Raw genomic sequence first — 16,440 nt, forward strand, 5'->3', positions numbered from 1 at the left:
TTTTCCCCCCATATTTTTTCATTCCTGAATTCATCTCTGCTCTATACTATGATTTCCTTAACCTGAGAGACAAAAACATAAACAATAAAAATAAAAATTACCTATATTTTGAAAACACTGTATTTAGGCCTACCTAAGTTAAATTTATTTAATTTTTTTTGATGCTCTTTTTTTCTAAACCAATTCATTTTTGTTTTTTTAATTCTCACCTAAGGATATGTTTTTATTGATTTTAGAAAGAGAGAGGAAGGAGTGAGGGGGAGGGGAGAAACATTGATTAGTTACCTCTCATACATGTCCCCACCAGGGACTAAACCTATAACCTAGGTATGTCCTGAATGGGAATCAAACCCTGGACCTTTTGGTGCATGGGGTAATGTTCCAACCAACTAAGCAACCCGGCCAGGGCTAATTTTTTTGATGTGCTTAAAAGTTAATTGTATAGGTCAGATTTGTTCACAGAACTAAAAATATGCTTATTGATATCGGTACTGATTACTGTTTGTTGCTCACCAGCATTAAACAATACAAAGCATTTGAAGCCATTTACTTTTATCTTCTGCCTTAGATTCTGCTAGGTTATTTGTCAAGGGAGCATTATGTATTCTGAATATAAGAAATGAATGGCTCACTTGATGATAGTGAAACACGTGTTCATTAAGTATGTCACATGAGTGGTTCTTTTTGTTACCTACTACTACGTATATTCTTTTCCTTTTTTTAGGATTAATGACATAGCCAATTTCTCCTCCGAGCTGACGGCCTGCTGCACTGTTCTTAGTTCAGAGTGGCTGGGAGTTCTGAAGGCCCTTTGTTGTTCTTCAAATCATGTGTGGGGGTTTAATGATGTACTTTGCACTGTAGATGTAAGTGTTCTTTTCATTTAAAAACTCACCTGCAATTAAATATTTGATTTGTGAGTAATTTTTTAAATTGGCTCAACCCTTAACTGAAATAATTGTAAAATATTTTTTCCCTCTCTCTCTAAATGCAGTCATCAGAGTGCGGTTGGTTTTGCTGTGCTGCATTAAGAATGTGCAGGCTTAATTCATTGGCCATTCTCAGTGATTGTGTCTGGAAGTGATGAAGAGATACACGTTATATATCACACATTTCCTCAGATATCATAGTGCATGCATGATGTGTGAATTTCCTAAAAATCTATCTCAATTCTTTATTTTTGCCTATCATTTCCTGGTGTAATATATATTAACATATCATACATGTAAAACCATTTTATACATTTAAAAAACTACCTTCCAGTTGAAGTTGAACTTCTCAGTTCTGATATCTCAAGACAGATTGGACAATCCTATTCCATTCATTGTATGACTGCCTAAGATTTTATACATGTAAAGCTCCTATCTGTGGCCTGCTTTTCTAACATTGTTCCTTAACCTCTTAGTTGTTTTTATTACACTTTACCTCTGAGCTGTTAAATGAGATGATCTTTGTACGTTGCTAACCATAGTTCCTGGCCTATACTACAACTCAATATAAAGGATGCTATTATAGATTTTTAAACTTATCATTATTTTCTGCCCAAGTCTTGTGAGTTCTGTAAAGGTAGAGGTTTTACTGTGAATGAATTTTCTTCCTCTTTTCTCTCTTTTTAAAATTTAGGAGTCAATTGTAAATTTTCAGAGTTGTTTTTAAATCTAACTTTATATTAAAGGCACATTATTTGTTATTCCTAAAAAGAACTCCCAAACATTACCAAGGCTTGTTTTTCAGTTAGGGCCTACTAATGGTTGCCCTTACATGACAGAGCATACTAAGTTCTGCAGAAAAGTTTTATTTCTGCTACATCTTTTAGGGATTTCTTTGTTTTCTTTTTTTTTCCTTTTTCAATTATATGTACTCAAGATAAAGCTCAGTATCTTCTTATAGCAATGGGATGTGGGGAAACCTCATTCTTTGTCTTATGAAGTAGAAATAAGCCTGGAGGGTAATAATCATGACAAGTTATTTCACTCATTTGGGGACCTGAGGCCTTATTGGTGTTGCCTACATTCTCTTAGATATTAATCTTAGATACTACTTTAGAGAGTGTTAGGTATTAAAACATGTCAATGTTTTTCTTGAAGGTGAGTGACCTTTCATTCCATGATTCATTAGCTACTTTCATTGCTATTCTGATAGCACGACAGTGTTTCTCCCTGGAGGACGTCGTGCAGCACGTCGCGCTCCCCTCGCTCCTCGCAGCAGGTGACGGCATTTGTTGTTTGACTGTGGTCTTGGTGGGGTGGTTTCTGAGGACACCCTGTGAGTAGCTTCTAAGGGTATGAGCACTGGGCAGGGGTGTGGCGTCGTGGGAAAGATGACAAGATGGTAGGTTTTGTTCTACACAGAGTGCCGTGAATCCCCATGGATATTAGTGCCCATTTCTGAGGAAGCACGGACGTCTGGGTTTCTCAGAAAAGCATGGCCAGTGCCTTACTTCTTACCATAAGGAACACTTGTTTATTTATTCTAGAAAGTATAGCTTAATAGAAAACCTGAAGATATGTTCTTGAGTATGTTAGAAAACTTGCTTTCAAAATCCTTCTTCCCTAGCTTGTGGAGATGCGGACGCTGAGCCCGGGGCGCGAATGACATGCCGGCTCCTGCTGCATCTGTTCCGAGCTCCCCCGGCCTGCTTATTACCTCAGGCAACCGGTGAGCTGAGCGCTGAGAAATCTGGGATGACATTTTCATTTGGAGCTGCTGGTTCTAAAATGACCCAGCAGGCTGTCCATTCTGTAATTTCCTCCCTGACTCTGGGGGGCCTTCTTCAAGGCGAGGAAGGGGCGCAGTGATGCCACCGAGAGGGCTGTCGGCACCTCTCCCTTAACGCATACTCGGATGTATGAGAAACTCAAATCCAGAGTTAACAATCAATCAAAATACTTTTGCTCTTAGGCCAAGCCATGCTGCAGGGCAGAGTGATCCTCTAACACACCGTGCATGTTGGTTATGAACCAAATCACAGCAGCTTAGGGCAGGGATGATTCATTTACTCTTTTACTCAGGTAAAGGGAGTAAGGTGAGCTGGGCATGTTAGTGAAGTCTTTTCCTAGAGATAGTTTCCATATTAGGGTGTGTGTGTGAGACAGCATAAGTGTATGCAAATCCTACTGTTTTTGACACCTCTGTCTCAGGAGCAAAAACAGCATTTTTGGACCATAAAATGCACTAGGTTTCAGAGGAGAAAAATGGGAAAATTTTTGAAGCAAAAAATATGGTAAAATATTTAATAACATAAATCACATAAATATTTCCCAGTGTAAATGTGAACAGAAGTCAACAGCAGCATTAATAACCATTATTCCTCCCAAGTTGGGGGGTGGGTGCACGTTATAGTCCAAAAATACGGTGATTGAAAGGAGAGGTTAAGTAGGGAATACAGACAGTGTTTCTTAGTAAATCCATGAAGCATTAGTTAAAGCTAGCTAATGGCAATTAATCACCCACAGTCTAACAATGAAAAGCCCTGCTAACTGTAAATGGTTACAAAAGACTTCATGATGGTGATGAGACATTAAGGGTTTGTTGTTACTCTCATAGGCAAACCCTTCCCTGGAATACGATCATCATGTGATAGACACCTCTTAGCTGCTGCTCACAACAGCATCGAAGTGGGAGCTGTGTTTGCTGTTTTAAAAGCAATTATGATGCTTGGTAAGACTATCCTGGCACTAAGCTTGGTTAATCAGCAGAAGTTTAACTTGATTTAATATTATTAGAAATGTTTTTGTTACTGTTGTTGTTCTCCTGGAAAAAAAATGAGTTGGCTTTTCCCAAGTCCAAGTTTAATTGGAGTCTGAGAAGTCTGGCCCTTCCTACAACATGGGTGGAATTTAAATATAGCACCCTTTTTTGGTGGTGTTTTAACTGCATACTCATTCTGATGTAATATCGATCCTCCCATATCCTGGGTTGTTTTGCCCTCATTTGTTGGCATAAGTCACACTTCCTGATGGACACAGAAAACTCAGTGACCTAACCAAAGTTTTAAATTTCATGTTAGATTCCAGGAGTAAAACACTAGAAAACCTGGGTTGTAATCTTAGTGTCCTGTTTCCATTGTGATCCTGAACAAGTTTATATCTTTGTACTTTAGTTTTTCTTATCAATCAGATGATAATTGCATTGAGATTGATATTACAGATACATCAATATTAGCTATCACAATTTTTTTATATATTTCATGATGTCCAAGATGTATCTTATATTCTTACTGGTTTACATCCTCCTGGAGTGGTAGTACTGCCTTCTCTATTCATCCACAGCACAATACCTTAAGACATGTTTATCCTTCGGATCAGTTAGGAGAATGATGGGAAAGTCTTCAATTCACACTGCCTAGTTCCAACTTCGCATTCCCTCTTTTGGTCTTCACTACACAAAAGTTCCCTCTTATGTTCTGAAGGAGGCCCCTTTGATTAGAGTAGAAATTACTGCATGGATAGAAATTGTCTGATGAGTCTTACAGAACATGTTTGAGGATGTGCCCTTTCCGTTTATACTCCTACTTGGGAAGTGTTATTTGGTGGTGACAAGGGAGGAAGAGCAGGGTTCTCATAAGACAAATAGTTAAGAGTTCATTTAAAAACATCTACATATACACATATGTATACACATTATATACATTTACAAGTATATAATATTCCTGTTAAACACTCATGAATATGCAGCAAAAGGAGAAAGGTAGAGTCATGGAGGGGTACAGCCTCCTCTGAGCTCAGGAGCTTATAGTTTTAACAGCCAGGATTAAATGGTCATCTCAGTAAGTAAACTTTCTGCACTCTGATATTTGGTAGGAAAGATGGCTGGTCAATTCTGTTTAATTAATAAAAGTAGAGACCTTGAAGTCAGAACTCCCTTTTTTTTACTGTGGTATCTAACATTCATAACAGAAACAAAATAGATTTTCCATAAACTAATGTTGGAAGGGCGCCTGCATAAGTCATAGATGTTTTAATGGCAGAAACTAAAATGAGTGCAGTGTAAACATTGCCCCTTTGATTTGAATGACTGGTCTGATTCCAGGTAAAATTGGCCAACCTGTTTAAATATCCAAATAACCATAGTTTAATACCTATGTATAATCACCAATTCATTTTTCTTTGATTGCCTCTCCTTAACCTTTTTAAACTGGCCTCAGTTCTTGGTAGATTCTACAGCCTTGTAAGCGCTGGAAGGTTCTCCAGGTCTAAGAAGGTCAGGACTGGGCAGGGTGAGTCAGCAGATCCTTGGACCAGGCCGTCACTGGACACTCTCATTTGTTCTGGTGTCTGTATGATTGCAGACGGCTCTGGTGCAGCCCCCATGGCCCCCAAACGTCTAACCTGATGTGAGGATCTCCTCATCCGGGACTGGAAGAAATGCTTGTTGTGTTTCTTTGTTTTTGTTTTTACAAAAGTTTTAATTACCTATCTCTCATGTCCTAACATGTTTTCTCAAGCCCTGTCCATCAGGACCTATTTTGAGTTTGGGAGATAGGACCGTTTTATAGAATTTGGTTTCTAATATCTAAAGTAGTTTTACTGTAAGGTGTAAAAGTAATTATTTGTATTATCAAAGTTGGGAGAAAGCATGCTAAATTTTGTGCATGTAGAATATGGCCTTTATTTCAGCTCCTAAAGAACTCTGTTAAATTAAATAAACTTCTATGGGTAAAGTGAAATTGGTAGTTTTCATATATTTTAATGAGAAGTATATGATAATAGATAGTAGGATATTGGTGAGTTGAAGTGTATTTTTATTCCTCTCATCCTTTTAATGATTCTATAAGTAAATATTCAGTAAGCAATTCTGATTTTTTCAGATTTTTTCAGCAGAGTTAGAACTTTTTCTTGGTTGACCTGCGGGTTTTATAAGACTTTCGGCACTGACCTGGGCTTGGTTTCACCCAGAGCGAGGCAACGAGGGCCTCCTGGGAACTCATCTGGTGTTGGCTCTGGGCCATGTTCTCTCTCCCGGCTGAGGGTCCTGCAGGTACACAGGCAGAAGTTTGGAGGCTCTGTGTCAGTTGGCCGTCTCTATTACCAAAGTATTTTGTTCTTTTTTTCCAAATTATTTTATTCTCTCACCTTCAAAATAGGGTAGTTATTTCTGTTTCACAGTGAGAGATTTCTTATTTCTAGATATTCAACCACTCTGCTCAGTTTTTACCCCAGAACTTTTTTTTTAATAAGGAAAAAACACTTTCCTAAGCTTCATTTTGTTGAGGGTAGTAGAGACTGGTGAGATGAAGTTTTCTGATTTGGTCTTTACAGAGAGGAAAGTGAAAGGCATGGGTTATTCAATGAATGCCCTATTTTCCAGGGCTTCCTTAGTATGCATTGCCCTTTTCCATTCCCAGGGAAATAAATCTCTCTTGTCAAGAAGTTGATAGTAAGGTGGGCTAAGGCAAAACTTTTCTCTTGACCTATGGATAGAAAATAAGTCATTGTAAGAGAAGAAATGGAAAAGGGACATCTTGAAGGGTGAGTAACCCATTTTTTCCTTGTCTACAAGTCAAATGAATCTGAATACATTCATGCTTGAAATATTGGTGAAATCAATGTTCTGTGATTATTAAGTGTGATTTATAATGGCCTTTCCAAGTTTGGTGAAAGCATACTTAATTCTATAAACAAAAATAAAGATTGAGTCTTGAACTTGCTTTTTTCCTCATGTCTGGTGAAACTTCTCTAGGTTCTCGCATTTATCCTCTTGACCCATTCTCTTCATTGCTGAACTACTATGCAATAATGATACCATTCATGTACTTGAAGTCCCTGATAGCTTGCCTCATTTACTTTTCAAATACTTGGCAATAGGTTGAACTTGTATGATTTTGCTTTTGTGATTCTGTTATTTAGGAGATGCCAAAATTGGCAATAACAATGTCAGCTCTTTAAAGAATGATGACTTCAGCATGAGGGGTTTACGACGCGATGGGAATGCTGATGATATCTGGACTGCCTCACAAAATTCAAAGTCCTGTGGAAAAAGCATTTCCATAGAAACTGCCAATTTAAGAGAATATGCTAGATATGTACTGAGGACTATCTGTCAACAGGTATTGACCTTTCAGTTTGAATATGTAACTGTCTTTTTGGAAAGAGATTCTCACTATTGTACAAAACTTGTACATAGGTGGACCTTTTTTTTCCTGCTAACTTTGTTTTGAAATAATTTCAAATTTGCTGAAAAGTTGTAATAATAAAGAATTCTAGTATATCATTTATACAGACTCATTAAGTTTTTACATTTTGCCACATTTGCTTTATAATTCTATATGTGTGTGTAAATGTGGTACATATACTTAAAATTTTTTTTCTGACCATTTGAGAGTAGTTGGCATACATTATTCTTTTTTACTTTTTAATACTTCAGTGTTTATTAACATAAGCAAAATATAGTTTAAAACCTCAGGAAATTTAGCATTGGTACAGTAATTTTTTCTCACCTATAGGCCACATTCCAATTTTGTCAATTGTCCCAATTATGTTGGATTTGTCTGAAGTTTCCTGTAGATTAGCTTCAGATTATGCATTCCTGGCCAAGATACTACAGAAGTAATGTTGTGTTCTTCTCAGGTAATCACATCTGAAGGCACATGATGTCCATTTGCACCTCATTGGTGATGTTAATTTTGATCAAGATGTCTCCATTATATGATTTCTCTACTGTATAATTATTTTTCCCCTTGCAATTTATAATCGGTCTTTGGGGAGACACTTTAAGACAAAGCAAATATTCTCATCAAACTCCCTCATTCTTCCCTAAGGAAGAGCCTACCCTTATTTTTCCCCGTATTTATATTTATTTATTTTCCACATGGATTATAATTTACTGTCCTTAGTTATTTTCATGTTCAAGTTGTCCCAGATTTTTCCAGTGGAAATCTTTTCATGTTGGTTGTCATGTTATTTGGACATATCTTTATCTTGTTTTTTGTTTTGTTTTGTTTTATTTTTTAATATTATGTCTCCTTTTGTATTTTCTCTGCCCCAGACCTGGAATTACTCATTCCTCAAAAGAACCTTGGTCTTAGTTAGTCAAGGATGGTATTTAGAAACCAAGGTCAGCACTGTGTATGCTCTTTGCCATGGGCCATGTGTGTTCATTGCTTCTAGGCCTGAAAGGCAGACAGAGCCAAGGAAAAAACATCTACATACATAAATGTGTGGGTAAACCATGAGTTAATACTGATATATTTAATACCAATTCAGCCCCACAAAGTTCTTTGTGTTCCCCCTCTTCCACAGTAAGAACCCCTACTCCCAATAACATTAACCCATTTACTGTTTGCTTAATTCTACAGTGTACCTGTAATAGTTTCAGAATTGCTACACTCATACCACAAGGAAAAACAAGCCTACTAAAAGGATTTGAAGATTTGTTTATCATTCTTCCTTAAGCATTTTTAGTATTGTATTAAAAAGTCACTTAGATTTTCTCCTTCAGTGTGTGTTATGTTACTCACTTGAAGCAGAATTGATTTTATTTGTTTCTGTTTACATTCAGTTTAGATTTCTTTCTCCCCCCAGCTCTGTCTTAAGAATAGCATGCTTCCACACTTCAACTATGCAAAAAGGTGTACTCAGTGATGAGTCCTGCCTCCCTTATCTCTCCTACTCTTTATCGCTCCCTGCCTTAGGTGATGAATTTTATTATTTTCTGGTTTAACTTTTCATTTCTTTTTTTTAATTTCTTTTTTCTTATCAAAACAATCATAGCATATCATATATGCTCTTTTTCACTTTCCTAATGTCAACAGGGTCATGTTTTTATTAAAGTGTATTATAACTATGGTAAAAGTTAGCTAGACAGTTGTATAGGTATTAAGAGGGTATTGAGTTTTTCATTGGTTCTCAACCGTGAGGGTATGTTAGAATTACCTGAGGAGTCAAAACAATTTTTTTTGATGCCTTCAAATATGACTGATACCTGGTCTCGCTCTCTAAGGTTGACTTAGTTGATTTGTTGTAGGGCCTGGGCCCTGGAATTTTAGCAGGCTCCTCAGGTGACTGTAACGGACAGCCGGCCTCGAGCCCCTGGTGCAGTGGTTACGAAGCGGTTTCCTCTGAAACAGACCTGGGTTCACATGGGGCTCGGAGACAGGTGGTGATTTCTTAGCTCATTTAATATGAGTTCTCCTTTGAAAAAATGATGAAGAAAAGGTGATAGGAGTTTAAATTGGTAGAAACTCTCTGGAGGCCAATTAGCCACATACATTAATAGCCTTACATTTTGCTCTACTTCTTGACCCTGCAGTTGCACTTTTGTGACACTATCTTAAGAAAATAATTATACAGAGAATAGATGTGCACAAATATTTATTTATAATATCATAAAGGGAGATACTTTTTTCAATGTTATGTTCTATTCAGTAAAATATAGTATAATGCATTCCATAAAAATGGGATATTGTGGTATAGACTCATTGCCCTTATATAGCAAGTTAAAAATACTGATTAAAAAACATTTCCTAGAGCAGGAACCCATTTTTCAACTGAAATATGCCAGTATTTTTCCTTAGCTTTCTTTTTTTCACTTTTTTTACATATCTGTGTTTTAAAAATTTTTTAACCAAGGTTTTACTTTGTGTTTTTAAGAAGTAAAAATATTAGAAATTTTGTTTTTAAAACTTTTGCCACCATTTTTTTGTGTGTGTAATATTTTATTAAAGGGAAGATTCCTGTCTGCTTTATATTCCATTGTGTGCCATGAACTTAGTACATATTACATATGCCTGTAGAAGTCGCTGCCTACCGGTCTAACTGCTGTATTATTTTTAGGAATGGGTAGGAGAACATTGCTTAAAAGAGCCTGAAAGATTATGCACAGACAAAGAACTCATATTGGACCCTGTGCTTTCAAACATGCAAGCACAGAAACTGTTGCAGCTTATTTGTTATCCTCACGGCATCAAGGAATGTCCTGAGGGGGACAACCTGCAAAGGCAGCACATTAAGCGCATTCTGCAAGTGAGTGATGATAATTTAAAGGTCATGTTTCTGTCACTTGACACATTCTTTGTAGTTATAACCAAAATTACAGTCTCTTTTTATCATTGCTAACTAATTCTTCTCAGCTAATTCAGTTAATTCAGATTTTTATTCTCCCCATTTTATTTTCTGTGTTATTGCCACACTTTATAGCTGGCTAGCTATAAGTAGGTACTGCAGATTACATGCAGTCATTGCATAAATATTGATATTTTAAGTCAGTACTGTAATTGCATGAAAATAAGCTTTGTGGGGGCACTGTGTTAAGTGTCTTATCCAAAAATATTTAAATCACTTTGGAATAGAGTTGCTTAGATAGAGTTTGACAGAAGACATGTTTATCTTAGTTATTTCTAGTGCCCAGCTGAATGAGGCACATTATTTTAATGTTGCTATTTATTTCTTTGTGTTTACAATGAATGTGTGTAGTAGACTTGGCAGCCTTTTGATCCATATACCCATTGTCGGAAAGTAGAGTGTTCCTGTGAAATGTTTTGTAAGCAAAAATGGTAAAAAGTGAAGAATCAATTACCATTAACTTATGTTGAAAATTTTTGAACATTCCCAGACCCCAAATTTAATGTGCATACATGTTTATTTCATTCACTGCAACCAAAATGCTTAATTACATTAGTTTTATGCTAAGTGTAGGACTCTTACAAGCTCTCTCAGGCTTTTGCAATACTTTAAGACACACCTTGCTACCGAATGTACAGAAAGATCAAGGCAAAGCACAGATGCCCGGAGGCACGGTTCAGAGTCCTGATCGCTCGATGCTGAGTGTGATTCCCTGGGAAAGAGGTTCGCAGAGCCACTCTTGCTGCTCGGGGTGTCTGTCTCTATGGCAGCTCCCTGCATGGCAAACACTGAATGCTATAATGCTGTTTTCACACTCTCCGGATTTCTTTCTGTTAGTGGAAGCAGGTGTAATGTAGGTCTTTTGTAAAAGTGAAATGGCTTAGCACAGTCTGTTGAAAAGCAGAGGATACCTGTAGACCCCTTTGTTGTACATCATTATTCTACTCTTCTTCGAGGTACGGAATACTGCAGGGACTTACTGTATTTTAAGATATGCTTATTATTCCTAATGTATTTTTATTTCCATGTTCCCCAGAATCTTGAACAGTGGACACTGAGGCAGTCCTGGCTAGAACTTCAGTTAATGATTAAGCAATGCTTGAAAGATCCTGTGAGTATATCTGAAAATCACATGTATGTGTAACATTTTACAGAAAGCAAAGACATGTTGATGTTTGAGGATAAAGGAAAACACCTGTGTGCTAATTTTTTTATGTCTGACACTAGGGCTCTGGTTCTGTGGCTGAAATGAACAACTTACTGGACAATATTGCCAAGGCAACAATAGAGGTGTTCCAGCAGTCTGCCGACTTGAACAATAACTCTTCTAATCCTGGCATGAGCCTCTTCAACCCGAACGGGATCGGAAGCACTGACACAAGTAGCCCGAGGCAAAACGGAATAAAGACATTTCTGAGGTACTTTTCCTGTAGTTTTATTAGTCTCTTGTTAATTTTCCACATGTAACAGGGTGTTTTATTTGCATAATGTAGTATTTTTTTCATGAAGCTACCGGAATGAGAAGCTACATATTACTTAATAATATGATAAAGGGTAACCCTGTGGGGTGGATGATATCTTAGTGTTCTAAATAGTAAGTTAATCAGGCCGGCTCCTTGGAACCACAGATGACATATGCAGGATGGATTAATTTCCATAGTGCCCCCTGAGGCTGCTCTGTTCAGTGGTATATTCTTTATATAGAAAACAGTTTTTTCTGCCTTCTTTATTAATTGGCAGTTTTGCACAAATAATAATCATGAATGGCAGATTACCTTGTATTTTATCATTTTGCCAAATGGACATCAAGGTTGTCCAGCCTTTTGATGTCTCTGCACCACACTGGAAGAAGAAGAGTTTCTTGGGCCACAGATTAAATGCATTGCAACACATAATCACAAAAAACTCATGTTTTAAATAGATTTACGATATTGTGTTGGGCCGCATTCATAGCCATCCTGGGCTGCATGCAGCCCGTGGGCTGCAGGTTGGACACCCCTGAACTACAAAGTATAACTAGTAAATTCTAAAACTTTAAAAACTGGTTATCAGTATGCTTAAACATAATCAGAATGTTTCATACCTTAATCATGGCAGGAAAGTGTATTGCTTGTTGGACAAAAGGACTATTGCTAATGAGAGTGCCAAAATCATGGAAAAAGACTTTTATAGATTTTAAAAAAAAGAAGTTTAGTTATAGTGACCTCCCAGAACCCCACCTTTTATTGCCTTCCATAAGCATGGGTTGAAGTGTGTGCAAATATCTGGTATTTGGTGAAAGGAACAATAGTATAGAAATGAACGGGAAATTTCAGAATAATCAGTGTGTCTTATGAATAAAAGTTTTACATCGGAATTCCTGTAACCGTGAGAGCAGAGGAAAAGGATGCCTCCCTGGGTGTAACGCATGTTTCTGACTCCAGTTCCTCTGAGCGCAGGGGCGTGTGGCTGGTGGCCCCCCTGATTGCCAGGCTGCCGACCTCTGTGCAAGGAAGAGTGTTGAAAGCTGCTGGGGAGGAGCTGGAGAAGGGACAGCACTTGGGTTCTTCTTCCAAAAAGGAGAGAGACAGACAAAAACAGAAAAGGTATGGCTGGCAGGTGTGCCTCTTTTGTGAAATTCTGAAGAAGAACATCTCGCACGCAGCAAACGTGCATGATTGCTGCACCCCGAGTTACTGAAATGTTGTTCTTAAATGAAATTGAAAGTACTTTGTTAGGTAAGGCACCGTTTCTACCAAGTTTCAGGTTATAACATTTACCACGTAAGTTCTCAATTCTATGTGTCCAGATCACTGCTGATGTATTAAAAATACTGACTTCTTAGCCCTACTGCATACCTACTGAATCAGATCTGGATCTCCATTTGGTCCCTATAGTCTACTTTTAATTACTATTCATTTTTTATTACTTAAATATTTTTGTTTAACATGCATAAAATTATTTCTAGTTCTGTCTTATTGGACCCTGAAATAGTTACTAATATTTTTAGTATTTAAGACTCTTGTTCTAGATTAGACATTAAAACTCATAAACCACAAAATTTAATGTTTTTTTATTTATTTTATGCCCTAGAAAAGATCTCAAATAATTGTCTTTAAAAACTGACTATGATGAGGAAGTCTAAAACCACACTTGAATGTGAAAACGTGATGAATTTAGCACCATAGCATAAAGGGAAATAATGGAAATTTCTTCTATTTAAAAAAATTTTGAACATACAGGTTTCTTTTCCCCTATTAATAACATTTTGGTAGATGCCATTTATTGAGCTCTTATAAAATACCACCCCCTATATAAAATATATTTTGTACATCCTCAAACTTTTAAAATCTCACAGCAATCATGCAGTAAATGCTCTTAGTATACATTTTTTGCAGATGAAGAAATTGATGCTCTGAAAAGTTCAGTTAATTTCTTAAGGAAACACCACTAAGGAAATAAAAAGCTGGGACTTCAACCCAAGTGGTCTGGCTTCTAAGCCTGCCCTCTAAACTCTAGTCCATTTGGTAGAAACCTACCTTTGAATGGTTGCCAGCATTCAGTAACCAGCCAGATGACTCAACTCACTTCTCAAAGTGTATTAGCTAATGGGTGATTGTGTGCCTATCACTTCACTTGCCAAAGAGAGGACAAATGGTATTAAAATGTTTCAAAATGGCCCTTCTGAACTCAATCTCTCTCAGCTTTGCTGATATGAGGCAGATTGAAATATTTTGGCCTCAATCTCATTTTAAGTTTATCTCTCCAGTGTAGCAATTAGTTTATCAGTATGACTCATTAGTTGTTCTCTAGTAACTGAAGCAGTCTTAATAGAATTTTCATCAAATGCCTTTTCAAGTTGAGCCTCTGAGGCTGGTGGGACTACGCACTACAAGTCTCCAGAAAACACTCTGGGGTCCTCAGGCCCAGGTGCTAACCTCAGCCCTACCAATAAATGCTGCACTCTTTGGCCTTAAGAAATGTGCTGAAAAATAAAGTAAGCACAACAATTGGACTGGCTTGGACCTTAAAAGAAGAGTTTTGTGTGAGAAGAATTTTTAAGTTTTTAATTTTACTTTGTGTATAAATTGATATTACTTCTTATGTGTATTTTTAAATGCAGCTTAACTAATATAAAATACAAATCCTCTTCTCCATGCACTACCCCCCCTTACACACTCATTTGCATTATGAATTTATGCTAGTTTTGGGAATGCCTTCAATATTAAATTATTTAGAAGCCTTACAGTAGCTTTTAATATAATTAGTAGAGATATAATTTAACTCTCCATTTTCTAATAGTAAAATAAATATGAATCTATAACCCAAGGGTGAGGAATTGGTGTTGTGCAGGAAGTAACCCAGTCTTTCTAACTAGATCTGCTGTTATTACTTCCTTTGTAGTATGTCTCTTTTGAGTCAACAACCATTCCTCTCCCTGGTTCTTACCTGCCTTAAGGGACAAGATGAACAACGAGAAGGCCTCCTAACATCCCTCCAGAATCAAGTTAATCAGGTAAAGCAGCAGTCCCCAACCTTTTTGGCACCAGGGACTGGTTTTATGGAAGACACTTTTTCCATGGACCAGGATGAGGGGGGGTGGTTTTGGGATGGTTCAAGCGCATTACACTCAAGCTCACCTCCTGCTGTGCAGCTCAGTTCCTAACACCCACAGACCTATCCCAGTCTGCGGCCCAGAGGTAAAGTATGGTAGAGATTAAGCCCAGCAAATATCTTTCCAATGGCATTAATTTGTTTTCCTTTCAAATAGTAAGATTAAAGTAATAAGGACACACTACAGTTTGATTAGATGCACGGAGGCATAATCCACGCCCTGTTCTCCTACCAAGCATTCTAGTCACCACAAGATTAACAATTTTATATTAATTATGCATTGGATAAAATCTAAAGTCTATAAAAGAAACATTTTTTGACATTGCGCCTACCTTTGGCATATCTGCTCTTCTGACCCTGCCTCAAGGGAGGGGCTCTGGAGCAGCCCGGTCCCCGTCGGCATGGCAGTAAGACCGGAACAGAGCTCCAGGTCCCAACTGGCTTCCACATATCAGGCAGGGTCTCAGCTTGAGCCCTATAGATTCAGAAACTTGATTTTATTTTACCGCTAGAGCCAGACTGATGCCAGTCAAGTGCACAAAATGCTCACTTAGAAATCAGAAGGAACTTTGGTTCTTTTATAAAGAATATGGACTTTGCCTTTCCACCAGCTACAATCCCCCTGGCATTCTCTGTGCCACAGGAAACTAGTGACCACATTAGCAACTGGAAATTATGGAACACAGCAGAGTGGTTAGATGGGTCGTGTGGGGTGTTTTATCCTGCTGCAGAGCCCAATGGAGCCCTCCTGTGGTGCTGGGGTTCTATGACACCATGTTTTTCCTGTGGGTGGTATAGCTGAACATGAGTAAGGATGTTTACTTGGTTCTCCTGTTGTCTCCTACCTTTGGATATGACAAGTCTATTCTCTGCACAGCAGTCAGAGTGATCCTTTTTAAATGTGAATCACCATGAACGTTAAAAAGACAAATTCACAGCTATCAACAACTGAATCCAAAAACAAAACAAAAACAACCCAAACAAACTAACTAACTAAGCAAACACCCAGAACAGAAACAGAAGCATAAATATGGAGATCGTTTGGAGGGTTATCAGCTGGGAAGGGTGAGAATGGAGAAATGGTATGGGAATAAGAACCATAATTGGTAGGAACAAAATAGACAGGGGGAAGTGAAGAATAGCATAGGAAATGGAGAAGCCAAAGAACTTACATGCATGACCCATGGACATGAACTAAGAGGGCAGTACTGCTGGAGGGAAGAGGGTACCAGTTGGAAGGTGCCAAAGGGGTAAAAACTGGGACAACTGTAATAGCATAATCAGTAAAATGTGATATAAAATATAACAATGTGAATCACATGTTTTTTTGGTAACCAAAATGCTGAAATGATTCTTACTACACCAGAATAAAAATCACTGTCTGAGCCTATAAGGCCTCACATGAGATGGCACTGGCTCTCACTTCTACCTTGACTCCTACTAGTCATGGCCTTGCTCGCTGCACTCTTTTCATAGTGGCCACATGGCTGTTCCTTGAACTTGCCAAGCAAATTCTTATTGCAGTGCTTTTGCATCTTTTCTTTTCTTCACCTGGAAGGCTTTCCTCTCACATATGAGCATGGTCATCTCCCTCACTTCATCAGGCCTCTGCTCAGACACTGCCTCCTTTGGGAGGCCCTCCGTGATCACTCTAAAAATAGGACTGTGGTCCTTCTCTGTTCCTTGTCCTGGTTCATACCATTTGTTACACCTGATTTATTATTTGTTCTGCTCCTTGAATGTAAGCTCCGTGACAACTTGTGTGCTTTGTTAGCTGTCATGCACC

The 16,440-nt window shown here is 37.9% G+C and overlaps 1 protein-coding gene across 1 annotated transcript in view; it reads left to right on the forward strand.

The window, feature by feature from the left end:
- Positions 1 to 16,440, forward strand: part of MED12L (mediator complex subunit 12L) — a 317,972-nt gene that overhangs the window by 251,734 nt on the left and 49,798 nt on the right. Inside the window, 10 exon segments of the mRNA XM_036017911.1 lie at positions 725 to 866; positions 2,088 to 2,208; positions 2,557 to 2,658; positions 3,547 to 3,660; positions 6,849 to 7,048; positions 9,774 to 9,962; positions 11,098 to 11,172; positions 11,289 to 11,479; positions 12,485 to 12,646; positions 14,445 to 14,556. Of these exon segments, the coding sequence (XP_035873804.1) occupies positions 725 to 866; positions 2,088 to 2,208; positions 2,557 to 2,658; positions 3,547 to 3,660; positions 6,849 to 7,048; positions 9,774 to 9,962; positions 11,098 to 11,172; positions 11,289 to 11,479; positions 12,485 to 12,646; positions 14,445 to 14,556 (1,408 nt within the window).

The sequence above is a fragment of the Phyllostomus discolor genome, chromosome 2 (genome assembly GCF_004126475.2).
Source record: "Phyllostomus discolor isolate MPI-MPIP mPhyDis1 chromosome 2, mPhyDis1.pri.v3, whole genome shotgun sequence".
Lineage (NCBI taxonomy): Eukaryota > Metazoa > Chordata > Mammalia > Chiroptera > Phyllostomidae > Phyllostomus > Phyllostomus discolor.